Below are 15,161 nucleotides of genomic sequence, written 5' to 3'. Positions count from 1 at the left end.
CAACTCAAGTGTTACAGGAGTCCCAAGTGGACTCGACAAGCGTCCGAAGGCAGTCCGTTACGAGCGGCAGTTGTTGGCAGGTAAAAGGCACATGCAAGCAACAGTCGCAAGCAGTGAGGACAATGACAGTTGCAGGCATCGTCGGGAGACATCAGATAGTTGACGGCATGAGTCAAGCTAGCAAGCGATAGGTCCAGCCATGCAGGCAGGATCACGGCACTTTCAGTAGGCGACAGTAGGTCCAGCTTGGACCAGTGGGCAGCGACCGGCAGTAGCGGGGTTCACGGTGGGACTAGCGGGCAGCACAAGCCACGTCTGTAGGGAGCCACGACTAGCTCACGGTGGGTAGGAGCAGGCGACAACGGGTTCGTGGCGGGTAGGCGCAGGCGACAACGAAGCGGCGACCTGCACGGGGTCAACGGACCCCTCGTCACACCTTTCAAAAAAAAGAAAAAATCTTTTCTTCAAAATCTCCTTTGAATTTGCCTTCTCTCCTCTGGGTGTTCGCGTGCGCAAGCACAGTGTGCTAATCTGTGCACATTTAGGCCCAGAAATTTGGGTCTTTTCCCGAATTTGGGGATCTCAATGCCGAATTGGACAATCTGATTCATAAATTGGAAAGTCGGGAATTTTTGGGGTCTTTGACATTTTTAGAATTCACTAAAATTAGTGCACGCACGACTTGGAAAATTTGGGGATTTGTCCAGATTTGGTGTGAGAAAGACGCAACAGTGATTTCTGTCTCAGAAATTGTAGGAATTTGTGACATTTTGTCCTTGACATTTGGGGCTTTTCATGTACATGCACAAATTGGGCTGAAATTTACCCAATTTCTCGACATTGATGCACATTTTGTGCAAAATCTGTGCAGCTCTTGGTCATTTTATGTACATGCAGGTTGAATTCCATGCAATTTGGACATCAACACTTGATAAAATTTGGGGGTTTTGCTGAAATTGCTCTATTTTGGCAAAATTGGCCTGTTCTATGAATGACAGGGAAAATGCAGATGTGTGGTTGATGCTTTGAGAACAAAAATAATGGGGCTTTTTACTATTCGTGTCAAATTTTATTCCCGTGGGTACATGTACAACAGAAATTGCCGCTAAAATTTTGGGATTTCTCATGTAATGTGATGTATATGCCCTTGGAACAGCTGTAATCAGTTGTGGAATGCTGTAGCACATGGTTTGGTGCTTCTGAAAATTTAATTACAGATCTGAAATCTGTGCTTCTACGTGGTCATTTATTGCTGGTTGGTACTTGTTTGTACCTTGGTCACTTGAGTGACAATTTGGGTCTGCATTTGCTGAATTTTTTGGTCACATTTGGGCTGAAAATCATGGCTGCCAGCAGTGAGCAGTAATCTCATGCACATAAAGAAGCTTGAAGGAGCACATAACTTTGCAGTTTGGCAAAAGCAGTGCTACAATATCCTGTTGCAAAAGAAGCAGGCAAAGCCGATCAAAACACAAGGGACAAGCCTGCAGATATGGAACAGGACGATTGGGATGAGTTAAATAAGCTTGCACGCTCAACCATAGAGCTATCGATTTCTCATGCCTTGCTCTTCAACATTGAAGGTTTTGGATTGTGCATATGCTATATGGACTTGATTGGAAGAACTAGATGCACAGAGAGTGCTGTAAGCAAAGTGTATTGGTTGAAAAAGCTTATGGATTTGTGTATGAAAGAGGGTACAGCAACGCCTACTCACTTGAGTGAGTTTAACTCAATTTTCAGCTAGGTAGTTGCCTTGAAGTTCATGATTGATGAGGAATTTAAGGCTACTTTATTGCTTTGCACTCTTTTAGAGAGTTGGGATACATTCAGAACTGCTATGAGCAATTCTAATGTAATCCTTTTGTATATTGATGTAGAGAGTGCTTTACTCATGGAAGAAATAAATCGGCAGAACAATGCATCCAGTAAGTCTTCCAGTGCTTTGCATACTAGGGCCAGATCACAGCTAAAGGACATATATGATAGCAAGGGACGCAATAAATCACATGGTAAAGATGTTGAATGCCATCATTGTGGCAAGAAGAGTCACTTTAAACGTGACTGCTACAAATGGAAGAAAGAGAAAGAAAAAGGCAAAAAGATAGATGATAGCAAGGAAGAGAAGAAGGATAGTTAGCCTAAGAAGAGCAGTGTAAAAATTGGAGAGGTGAATGTAGTTACTCGTCACAGTGATAGTGGGAGTGACGTACTCTTTGTCTCTTCACACTTTGGTGCACATGCTTTACTTGCAGATACAGATTATGACACGAATACCTAGATTCTCGATTTAGGTGCTTCCTTTCATGTCACCCCTCATCGTGAGTGGTTCTCTGCCTATACAGGGGGTGGACATGGTGTTGTCCATCTTGGGGACAACTATGTATGTGAGATTGCAAGTATTGACAGTTTGTAGTTACAGTTTTAGCAGGGCTCTGTCTTTACACTTCAGCATGTATGGCATGTATCTGAGCTTAAGAAGAGCTTGATTAGGACATGCCAGCTAGATGATGATGGTTTTCATATCATCTTTGGTGATGAAAAATGGAAGATCTGTAAGGAATCTAGGGTTATTGCCAGAGATTGGAAGAGTGATTCTTTGTATCCACTTCATGTATCTAGTGTGCGTGACCATGTTGTTGCCGTGACCGAGCAGCCAAGGGTTTCTTTGTGGCATGGTCGGTTGGGACACATGAGTCAAACAGGAATGAAAATGCTTTCTCGTTTGGGTTACTTGCCTTGTGTTCGTTATGTTGATTTTGAGCATTGTGATCATTGTATTTATGAAAAACATGCAAAGACGTCTCATAAAAAATCTCTTTCTTTGAAATCGTCTTCTCTAGAGTTAGTACATTCGGATGTATGTCAATTGCCAGGATTATCTTTAGGGGGAAAGAAATATTTTGTCACCTTTGTCGATGATGCTACATGGAAGGTATGGGTTTACCCTATTCGTAGCAAGGATGAAGTGCTTGATAAGTTTAAAAAATTCTTGGCATTGGCAAAAAACCAGACAAATGAGATACTTAAGTGTTTTCGATCTGATAATGGTAGGGAATATGTGTCCAAGGCCATTGAGGCATTTTGTGACAACAAAGGGATAAGGAGGGAGCTCACTGCCCCTCATAATCCACCCCAAAATGGAGTTGTAGAGCGTATGAATCGGACCATATAGGACAAGGTTCGTACGATGCTGTCTCATACTGCGTCACCCCATGGTTTTTGGGCAAAGGCTAGCATGACAGCCGTTCACTTAATTAATCGGTCACGAAACATGTCTTTGGGGGGAAGGAGTTCGCCAAGAAGCGTGGTCGGGCATTCTAATTTCATATGCTCACTTGAAAGTGTTTGGCTGCGAGGCTTTTGTGCACATTCGTAAAGAAAAACGCAGCAAACTATAGCCAAGGTCCTGTAAATGCATTTTCCTAGGATATGGTTACAAGGGTGAAAGGAGATATAAATTGTGGGATCTCGAGAAAAAGAAAGTAGTACGCAGCAATGACGTTATCTTTCGGGAAGATTGCATGCACAAATAAACCGAAAAGACTGAGGAGGTCCATAGGTTTGTATTCAAGGGAGAAATACCTTTTGGACAGCAAAATGTGCTCGCTGTAAAACAACGAATGCCTACTGTAAATGAACCTGTAAATGCAAGAAATGATGTTGGAATTGATTAGCTAGCTATTGCCCATAATAATGAGCCACTACATGTGCAGGAACAACCAAGACAACAAGCAATTAATGCTGATTTGCAGGCTGAATTACCAGGACAGTATGCTGAAAATGGAAATTTGCAGGAACAGCCAGCAAACAATGACCATTGGGTTAGGAGATCGTCTAGTGTTACTAGACAACCTGATAGATTTGTTTCTGGTGCAAATAATGTGGCTGATTATGTCATGTTAATAGACTATGGTGAACCGTCTTGCTTCAAGGAAGCAATGGACAGATAGGACAGCAAGAAATGGTATAAAGTCTTGCTGTCTGAGAAAGAATCTCTTGAGAAAAATGGCACTTGGGACTTGGTGCAGTTGGCTAAGGGGCAGAAAACACTTCCATGCAAATGGGTTTACAAGATGAAGGTCACTTCTGGTTCCTCACCAAAGTAAAAAGCAAGATTGGTTGCAAAGGGGTAGAAGCAGGAGCATGGAATTAACTTTGATGAGATTTTCTCTCGTGTAGTCAAGATGACTACATTGAGAACCATTTTGGGCTTGGTTGCAGTTGAAGATATAGAACTCATAGAGATGGATGTAAAAATTGCATTTTTACATGGTGATCTACACGAAGACATATATATGCAGTAGCCTGAAGGGTTTGTGGAAAAAGGGAAATAAAAGATAGTATGTAAACTCAAAAGGAGTTTGTATGGGCCCAGACAAGCACCAAGAGAATGGTATCATAAGTTTGATACATTCACTGTAGAAAGTCCACTTATGGGTATGCGTTTACTTTCACAAGAGGAGTAGTCTCTTGGATGTCTAGGTTGCAAAACTGTGTTGCATTTTCTACTACAGAGGCAGAGTATGTGGCTGCCACTAAGGCATGCAAGGAGGCTTTATGGCTTTCGCGTCTAGTAGGAGAGCTCGGCATCTCAGAGTTACCTGTTCTCCATTGCGATAGTCAGAGTGCTATCATGCTAGTACAGAATCCTGTCTTTCATGCAAAGATAAAGCACATACAGGTAAAGTATCACTTCATTAGAGATGTACTTGACAGCAGGAACATTGAGCTTGTCCAAGTGCATACAGATGATAATCCAGCAGACCTTCTTACGATTCTTACGAAGAGTCTTCTAGCAGAGCAGTTTGCTCATTGCCAACAGATGATGGGAGTTGGATAGATATATGTATTTCAGCTTTGTACATACCTAGGCTTAGCTCATTCTTTTCTCCTCTTAAGGCATATTGTCTATATGTGGGAGGTTGTTGGGAATAAAGGCCTTGTGTCTTCAAATGTGCTTGGATGTGAACACACTTTTAGCTCTTGTACTTATACATATATATATATATCTATCTAAAAACCAAAAGGTACACACTTGTCATTGTACCTAAAATCGTGCACACTCTTTGCTTTGCTCTCTTCCACTCTCTCTGTATCTTCGCGTCTAAGGAAATCCTATTGTCACGATCTTCGTGCCTAACGTGTCACTACAGTTATTTGGAGACCTTCTTAGCCGCTATCACTTTTGGCTCGTTTATCAAATGGATGTGAAATCGGCCTTTTTGAATGGTGTCTTCGAGGAGGAGATTTATGTCTTATATCCTCTTGGTTTTCTTGTGTAGGGGAAGGAGAACTATGTTTGCTAGTTAAGGAAGGCTCTCTATGGCCAGCTCCTAGGGCTTTGTATTAGCGGTTTGATCAAATCTTCTCGGACAATGGGTTCCATCGCTTAGATTATGACCCCAACCTTTATTATAAGGTTGTGGAGGATAGGTCTATATTGGTAATCTTTTATGTTAATGACCTCATCATTACAGAGAGTGGCATAGAGGATGTTGATCGGACTTAGTAGACCTCGGGTCGGGAGTTTGGCATGACGAATCTTGGGATCCTTCACTTCTTTCTTGGATTGGAGATCTATCAAATGGGATAGACCAGGGTTGTCACGTTTGATGGCATTCGATTAGTATCTTCGATACTAGTATAGTACGAATCGGACTATTCAATCTTGGACCTATGTCTGATGAAAAAAATCATACATGTAATTTTAATACCTATACTGAATGTGGGGACTCAAAGTAATATTCTTCAAACGTTTAGAGACTTTATACTAGAAGTTGACACATTAAGAGCTTGAGGATAGAGAGGATGGCCAATGGAGAGCTTGAAAGTGGAGGCAAGGTGGAGATATGGTGAAGGAGAGCTTTAAGGAGTGGGCTTAGAGAGCTTGAGGAGAGAGCGTTTGAGAATAGAGAGCTTGAAAGTTGAGCTTGAAATTTGAATTTGAATTTAGAGAGGGAAAGGGAGGGAGAGAGTATATTGCTAGGAGAGAGAGAGAGAGAGAGAGAGAGAGAGAGAGAGAGAGAGAGAGAGAGAGAGAGAGAGAGATTTGGGGTATGTACAAGTGTGTTGTGGAGAGGAAGCCTAAATAACACCTACAAATTACCCCAAATGGTCACAAAAAAGCACTTAAAATAGTTGGACAATTTTCATTGGACATGATGAGACGTGTCGTACTAGACAGGATGAATCGGACGAGTTGACCTGTCCGTTGGATGTGGACAGCTAGGGCAGACCATATTTATTTGCCAGCACATGTACATCTCGGAGCTTTTTGTGAAGTTTGGTATGGGTGAGTGACAGCCTATTTTTGGCCCTATGGACCCAGAGTCCAAGCTTCTAGTAGCAAGGGATTCCTTTAGTGATGCTAGTCATTATAGGTTTTTGTATGGCTCTTTAATTTGGCTGATCTACACTCCGTTGGACATCTCTTTTGTGCATAGTCACTAGTGATAGGGGATGGGTATAGTGACACAAATGGGGATGGCCAAAAATAGGGGGCACAAGGCAGGGGACTATGACGACATTTAATAATTCAAAATATATTTAAAAGATTAAACCTTTTTTTTGCGTTTGAAATTCGGAATATGCATCATCAAAGTAACATACAAAGGCATAACTTCAACAATTGTAGCCAAGCTTGGAATCAAGTTCTTGAAATATGCAAAGAATTATTTCCAAGAGTTAGTAAACTAGGCTACAATATTCAAAAGCCACCCAAAGAACATCAACTCTCAAAGTGCCTTGAAATAGTCTCAATAGACAAGGCCCTAGTTGTTCGAGGGGCTTGAAATAGTTCCAATAGACAAGGTCACAACACTCGAATAGTTCTGAAATAATCTCAATAGACAAAGCCTTAACAGCCTAAAAAACGAGTGTCTTTGTCCCCATCCCCGTTACGAGATTAGGTTGAGTGGTTTTCCCCTCAAATAATTTTAAAACAATCTGAATAGAGAAGGCCTTGCCAACCTTGAAAAGGACTATGGAAGGGACTATTTGAAGAAGAGCAAGACGGTGAGGAAGAGGGTAAGGATTAAGAAGACGATGACAAAAGTGAGAAGGGGGAAGAAGATGATGATGATGATGATGATGATGATGTGCTCATCACAAATGCTGTCTTGGATCTGTCACAAACAAGCATCCTGTCACATTTTGTGTTCCCATTCCGTTACTTTGTGACATATGTTAAAGTGACGTTACTTTTGTGACGCGTCTCGTCATGGATCCGTTATGGGGACGGTGTCCCAAGGGTCCGTCTTGCCTATTACTTGTGACTATGATTTTTTGGTGGCCTTGTCTTGTTAGCTAAGAGAACACATGCCCTATCTTTGATTGCCTTGTCAGTAAAGAGAGCAATTATTTCGCATATTCGGTCTTGTAAGACCTCAAAAGCAGCTTGGGATGTGCTAGAATGTATGTTTGCATTGCCTAATGAAGTGAAGATATCTTATTTACATAGAGAGTTGGCTAATGCAAATATGGATGAGGGTGACAATATGACAGATCATGTCACACACATACAAGGTTTGTGCGAATAGTTGTTGAATGTTGATGAGGTTGACACACTTCTTGAGTTGTATCTTGGACACCACCTTGTTGATGTTGTTCTTGGGGGGGGGGGGGGGGGCGGCCTTAGGCCCTCACAATTGTGGAATTGAAAGGTCTCTTGTGACAAGAGGAACAAACTTGGAAGAATGTTGCAATGGGTTTAGGTGATGTAGCCATGCGAGACAAAGAACTCACCAAAGGAAGTGATGTGCTTAGTAGCTCCATTGTGAAAGTACAATGTATCCTTGGCTTTCGTCATGGATAAACGTTGCGCATATAAAGAAGGATCATTAGTGCATCACACCACAAACACATATGATGGAGGTATGTCCAAACGCACCAGGCCATGTATGATGTTGCATGCTTCACATTGGCTGAATTTTCAGCCTCATTAATGCTCAATTTCTTTCTCTTTTTTTGAATCACTCGCCATATGCTTCTTGCATTCCTTCATATCCCTTTTGTATGCAATAACTTGTTATGAGAGTTAGAATAAGAGACCATTTTCCATTTACCCTTAGAATTTGATTGTTGTTATGTTTTCTCTTTGCCTTTATGGTCAGTTGTGAATGCTTGATTATCCATATGCTTCTTGCATTCCTTCGTATCCCTTTCGTATACAATAACTTGTTATGAGAGTTAGAATAAGAGACCATTTTCCATTTACCCTTAGAATTTGATTGTTGTTATGTTTTCTCTTTGCCTTTATGGTCAGTTGTGAATGCTTGATTATCCATGATATGATTAACTCGAGCTTCCTCTTCTTGCAATACCAAAGAGACCATGTCATAAAAATTTAGGAGTTTGCATTATTTCTTGATAATAAATGAATAGTGGAAAAAATGTGATATGAGTTAGGCAAACCAACCAATATAGTAGACATTTGCAATGCATTTGGTATAATTTCATCTATATTTGTAAGTTGTGGATACGAGTGCTATATGTATCAATAGTCACCCTTTGTCATGTGCTCAATTAGTAAGCAACACACACCCTATTAGACACCTCGTTGGGAGAAGCATAGCTTCTTCCATACTTATTTGGTGGTTGTGTATGGTAATATAGCAGGGTAATTTGCATTTTGCGCGACTAGGCAATTAAGGCATGCGAACGATCATCCTTATTTTAGTTGTTGGTCCCATCCGATTTGTCAAGAGTCTCCAAACATGTTTAACAAGTCATCCTAAGCCCTAAACCCTAAACCATTGCTTGCTATATATAGTTGGTAATTTTATCTAGTTGGTGTCCAAAGTACGATTGTAGGTGCAATACAAAATAAAAGTAAAGAGGAGCTAGAAAACTTACAATTTGGGGCTCATATGATGATGCGAAGTTGAATGTTAAAGAGGATGTTGAAACTTTGAAGCAAAGCTAGTTCCATTGTCCTTTAATGTTTGCGTAGGATGATGAATTGAGCCTCAATGTTGGTGAATTTGTGCAACAAAAACTGTTGGGTTCAGCAGCATGAGAGAGAGAGAGAGAGAGAGAGAGAGAGAGAAAGAAAGAAAGAAAGAAAGTTATATTAACGTCTTCTAAAGACCAAAACTGGCCTATGAGACAAACTGTGATACAACTGATGAGGTCCAGCTATCCAAAATAAAAGTGCTGAATGAAAAGCTAAAAACTGAAAACTGAAAATACGGTGTTGTGAGTGTGATAAGTGTCGTATATGTGTATGTGCGTATGTAGCTCTGGTACTCCAGATAATGGCTACAAAAGGGGAACAAATGTCGGCTGTGATAGGGGAACAACTGTCGGCTGTGATAAAGTGGTGCGATGTGTATATGTAACAGATGCAGGGAGATATACTATCCTGGGTGTAGTAGCAGTTGTCGAAGTCGCTAATAGCAGGTGATCCCTCCTGGATGCAGGATGTGGTACATTGGCGGTGGAGAAAGAGCAAACTGGAGATCTGAGATCCAATGTGTCGAGTGTCGTCGGATCTCAGTCTGCTATCGATGTAGATCAAGAATCCTCCGGATCTCCTGTCGGTGTGGCTGTGGGGTTCGAAACCCCCGGATCCTCGTGCGGCGTCGGGTACGCTGGTCCTCAGCCTGCTGTAGTGTGAGCCTGGCTGGAGGCTGGTATAGTAGCTCTCACTCTGTCTGTCTGAAAGAACTGTGTAATAGTCGTCTGGGTGGGCCCCTCTCTGACTGGGACCCGCTGTGTGCTCTGCTCTCTGATGTGCCATGCCTCTCCCAGAAAACGGCCAAATGATCTCTGATCCATATCAGTCATACATCCCTGAAGTGAGCTGCTCAATGTGTATCTAGATCTCAACTCTGAGTATGCCGGGCATTTGAGAACAAAATGCTCCTCACTCTCCACCTCTAATCTGCAAAGGGGGCATATCCTCTCCTCCCGTGGGATGCCACTGGCTCTGCCACTCTCAATCATAAGCTAATGTGATGATACCCTGAGCTGTCCAATAAGAACTCTCAATCGATGTGGCATATAGATCTGCATATATCTCGGAATCTCTATGAATCCCTGCTCTGATATGCTCAAGAACTGTGTATAATAATGTGCCATCTTCGATGGCAGTGGCTGTGCAGGGCTGACCCATGTCCTCTGTATATAAATATGCCATATCTCCTGTCTGATGACTCTGTTCCTCTCAGAGAGAGAGAGGGTGTAAGTGGGAGCCTGAGTATCATATAGAAGAGGTGGGAGTCTATCAATGTCCAGCCCATGTCTGTCAAACCAAGCTCTAGTCTGTGCATACCATGATGTGGTATCCCCCGCTCGAGCCATCTCGTGAGATGCCATATATGCTCTATATGCAATGCGATCTCTGTCCATATCCTGAAATCTGTGTAGGAAGCAGACTGTCTGAAATAATGCCTCCACTAGCATGGGCGGTGTGGCAAGCTCTGCTAGCACAATGTCATGTGGGACTGAGGCCTTGCTGCGAATCAATCTAGATATCATGATCACTTGAGGTCTCTCCATCAATGTCCATACATAATCGGCAAGGCCTGGCCCCCATATAGCTGCTCCATACATCAGTGCTGGAGTGACTAGAGTATCAAAGAGCCACCCCTTGGTGCGGGGCTCTTGGAAATGTGCCTGATAACACTGTCACCTTTACAGCAGCTTCAGGGACTTTCTCGATGACACAGGCAGCTCGTGACCGCCTCACTAGAGGATACTCAGCATTGGCAAGAGAGAGAGAGAGAGAGAGAGAGAGAGAGAGAGAGTCTTGCAAGTACACAAGTTGAATAGATTGATGTGATAGATATTGATGAAAGTATAGTGGTTGGGGCTTCATTATATAAGCCTAGGGTCCTTATTAAATGCTAGTTTACACCTTTGATACACACTTACACACGTAAGGTGTGTTCACACAAATGGGCATGTATAAAACTAACAAACTCCCCTTTGGTTCATGAGTGGTTGAACCTGTGACATGAAACACACATAGAAACGAAAATGGGAAGGTCTTACCGCAAATAGGCAATATGTAGTCCTATACAATTATTTTGGAAAAGGACATACATAAGTGAGAGAGGTGTAACATGAGGATGACATGGTCTACTGAGAAGTTCCGGGAGTCAAAGTAAGACATGGTTGAGATGTGTGTGTGTGTGTGCATGGCTGGCTCAGAGGCAATGGGCACATGGGCACATGACAAGAGGTCAAATATATGGGTATGGCTGTCAGGATCAAACTTAGAGGTCATAATTAAGGTGGTTGCAAAACCCCTTGAAATAGAACACCTAATAGAATCATCAAACAAAAGTACAAATCTTTTTTGGATAAAAATCTTGTCAAAGTATCCAATATAGTACCACTCAATAAATAGATGTGTTTGGAAAGGTCTTAACACATGCATTGGCATGGTTAGTGTTTAATTCTGAAACACATTATTTATTTATTTATCTATGATTTAATTCAAAATGCATATTGATAGGCTTCATCATTGCCAAGAGACAATGACTGAATAGATACATTAAGGGCCTTGTTACAAGTGGTAGGTGGCTCGTCAAGATCACTATCAGATAAGGTATTAGCAGCGGCATATTGGGCGTGTTGCTTGTTTTTCTTCTTGCAGTATTGGTCAAGAAGGTGACCGATACGCTTCCAATATCGACACTTGTCGACATCTCTTATATTTCATCTCCGAGTCACTTTGAGGGCTGTCACGGCTTCATGGAATTGTGCTGCTTTCATCAAGCTATTAAGAAGTAAAGCCTTTTTATTGTCGTTATCTAGATGATTATTGAGAGCGTCGATTGTTGGTGAAAGAGTCTTAAATGATTGAGATGCTTAAGGATTGTAGAAGACAATAAACAATCGCATCTTTAAAAGTAATTTTGAATTATTAATATCTTCCCCAAATGTGACTAGAAGACCATCCCATACTTGTTTTGCCATTTTTGTGAGATCAAGGTGATGAAGAGGGTTGTCAAAGAGGCCGAGCCCGATGATGGTGAGTGCCCTCTCGTTCTTCTCGAGCCATTCTGGATGAAGTTGCAAATTTTTGTGGTAAAATTTGCAGTGCAATTGTGGCTTGAAAGCAAAACCCCCAAATTCCTAGGAAGAAAATTTGAGAATTTTGCATAGAACCGTAAATCCCTTCAACTTTTGATGAAATTTAGGGGTTTTGACAAGAAGCCCCAAAATTTTGGAAGAAATTGGTGTGAAATTTGATGTGAGATGAAACAGCTGAAATTTGAGCATAAGAGGAGGTTGCACGCAAACAGGCCCCTTGAACTTGTTCACGGTAATCCAGTGTGTCACGGGGCAATAGGAGTAGGGCAATGTTGTAGACACAGTGGACAGGTGAAAAACGTGCTGTTCACAGGAACGTGCAACCAGGTGACAGGCAGGCAGGTCGTTTTTACTGGAACAGGTGCTGAAATCTGCAGACTGGTGGCTGGAGCAGCTGTGCCATGGCTGAACTGGCTGGGCAGATTGTGGAATACGGGTAGGGGCAGCATGTGCAAGCAGAACAGGTGCCTGGACAGGCAGCTTGTGGAGGCAGGACTGGAGACCTGATGGGCAGCATGTGCCACACAACCAGACAGGGCTGGAGGTGACACACAGGCAGATTTTTGCAGCAGGCGAGCAGCCTGGCGAAACTGATGCAGCAGGGGTGAGTGGAGGAGGGGCAAGTAACTGCTGGTTGATGAACTGGTGCAGTTGTCTCAACATCAGCAGGTAAAGAAGGATGGAACCGAGCTTGAAGCTGAGTGGCAACAGTGGAGGCAGCAGCCATGAGCCAAGAGGAAGCTCTAATACCACTTTAGGGTCAATGCTCAGCTGCATGTGCAAGCACGTGTGCGTGCACAGAGTCACAGCAGACCGCAAGAGAGGAAGAGATTGCCGGAAGGTCACATCCACTAACGTGAGAATGATCAAATGAAAGTACAGGCCTGATGTACTATAGTACCACACCCAAAGTTGGTATTCACATGGGGGGAAAACCATTCTGCCTGAAGATAAAAAGTGCCCATCCCATATAAGGGAGCTAGAAGAATGGAGGAACACAATAAGTGTAACAAGGGCTATTGCCATAGCTGGGCAGATCTAGGGTCTTCAACTTTGGATGAGTCAGCCTTGTTTGGACAATGGCTGATCACTTCAAGCTGCATAACAAATGGGTGCAAATTTTTTGTTTTAACTTGATTTTTTTGTCTTTTTTTTTTTGTTTGGGGGGTGGGGATGCATCTGACAGATACAGAATAGTTGTTTGGTGTCTGACAATATTTCGTTTTTTAGTTTAGAGGGGTGAGGGTGCATCTGGCAGATGCAGAATAGTTTGTCCTCTAATGCAAGGAGAGTCACGTGAAGTGTATAGTCATCAAGAATAGGCAAAAGGTTGCCTAGATCTCTCAGCTCTTGTTCATGGAAATCTGACAAGCTCGACATAGTTTGCATGTTTGTGTTCAAGACTTAACAACCAACATTGCTCTTTGTTGCCAGGCCAACACCCACATTCATGCAAACCCAGAGTTGAAGGATGTCAAGTTGTGGCAGGTTAGTACATGACGGTTAACACAATATATACAACTGATGACACTGACATGCTGCAGTTCACACTTTTTTGGGTAGTGTGTCGTTCAAATTTGTTGTATCTGGTCCCAGGTCCAAACCCTTCTCAAAGGATTGGAGAAAATAGCAGCGAGTGCAGACATACCTATGTTGGTGTGTGGTGACTTCAACTCTGTTCCTGGCAGGTAGTAGCGGCTTTTATGGAAATGACAGGTCTACTATGCTTTATTAACACATTTTACTTGTTTACTTAGTTAAAGCCCTTTGAAACAGTGCACCGCATGTTCTTCTTGCTTCTGGGAGAGTCGACATATCACATCCAGATTTGGCAACTGACCCATTGGGAATTCTACGACCAACAAGCAGACTCTGCCATCAATTACCATTGGTAAAGCAGTTGAAGATTTTTGTATGTGTATGTCAATAGTTGTTTGAATGGATTTATCAGTAAAATCTAATGAAACTGGTGTTTTTTCTGAGCAGGCTAGTGCATATTCATATTTTGCCAGACTGGCAGGAGGATCAGCTATTGAGCGATACCGTCGACATATGGACACTGCTAGTGATGAACCTCTGTTTACAAACTGTACCCGTGACTTCTTAGGCACCCTAGATTACATATTTTATACTGGTAATTACTTCCATATATCTGTGGCTCTTTGCTGATATGCACTACATAATAATTAGGTTAAAATCTCTCAAACCTCAGATTCTCTGTAGTATATAGGACTAACATCAAACATGGCCTGGACAGCCGACTCTTTGACAGTGGAGTCATTATTGGAGCTGCTTGATGAAGAGAGTTTAAGAAGGGACACAGCTCTTCCATCTCCTGAATGGTCATCTGACCATATTGCACTGCTTGCACAGTTTCGTTGCAAACCTCGGCCACTTCGGTAGCAGTACTTGCCTTGCAATTTTTCTGTGGGCTGTTCATGAGGAAGCAGTAGATCTACCAGGGTGGCTTGTTCTTGTGTTGATCAACCAGGGTGGATGGTCTTACGCTTTCTTAGTTTCCAAAATTGTGTGACAACTCACTGCCCCGCACATGATTCTATTTCGTTGCTTAAGCAGAGGCCATTGTATGTATTATGTTTTCCTTTTGATTATGTGCCTTGGGGTAGATAGAAATGCGGAGATCAATTTGGATTGTAAATTTCTTAGTTACGTATCACTGGCACCACAGGAAGGCTGTGGTGATATGCCAACTGCTTTACAATAAAGTTGGGACTGTATTACTCCTACCCATGTTAGGCTGGGTCTACATTGTAAGGGACACTTTTGAGAAAGGATGTGGAGAATCCACAGTGCATTTGCTAAATGTTTTTCTTCCCAGGTGGTGATGGTCCAAATGTTTGGACTTCTGGAGTTTATCAGGATCCTAGACCCATCCTTTAGCTGAAAAAACTACTGTGTGCATAAACCTCAATTTTATGTGGAGGTTGGAGTCTTCAACCTTGATGTTTCTGGCACAGTTTGTGCGGGCGGTCCTTTTGCTAAAAGATATTGTAGGACCACTTTTAGCTTGTATCATTTTCACCTCAATTAAAGCTGAGATTGTTCATTGGTGATTATAATTCTTATGTTACGTTGACAGTAGAGGCTGTTGGTGT

General features: G+C 42.3%; 1 protein-coding gene across 1 annotated transcript in view; it reads left to right on the top strand.

Annotated features, from left to right (window-relative positions):
* Nucleotides 1–15,138, top strand: part of LOC148030738 (DNAse I-like superfamily protein) — an 85,414-nt gene extending 70,276 nt beyond the window's left edge. The window contains exons 7-11 of the mRNA XM_087684247.1: nt 13,480–13,533; nt 13,642–13,733; nt 13,822–13,936; nt 14,032–14,179; nt 14,303–15,138. Of these exons, the coding sequence (XP_087540373.1) occupies nt 13,480–13,533; nt 13,642–13,733; nt 13,822–13,936; nt 14,032–14,179; nt 14,303–14,448 (555 nt within the window). The 3' untranslated portion in view covers nt 14,449–15,138. The remainder of the gene's footprint in view (nt 1–13,479; nt 13,534–13,641; nt 13,734–13,821; nt 13,937–14,031; nt 14,180–14,302) is intronic.
* The last annotated feature ends 23 nt before the right edge of the window (nt 15,139–15,161 follow it).

The sequence above is a fragment of the Lygodium microphyllum genome, chromosome 9 (genome assembly GCF_053477565.2).
Source record: "Lygodium microphyllum isolate KBCC chromosome 9, Lygodium_microphyllum_v1.1.10, whole genome shotgun sequence".
NCBI classification, from domain to species: domain Eukaryota; kingdom Viridiplantae; phylum Streptophyta; class Polypodiopsida; order Schizaeales; family Lygodiaceae; genus Lygodium; species Lygodium microphyllum.
This window is presented reverse-complemented; position numbering and strand designations above follow the sequence as displayed.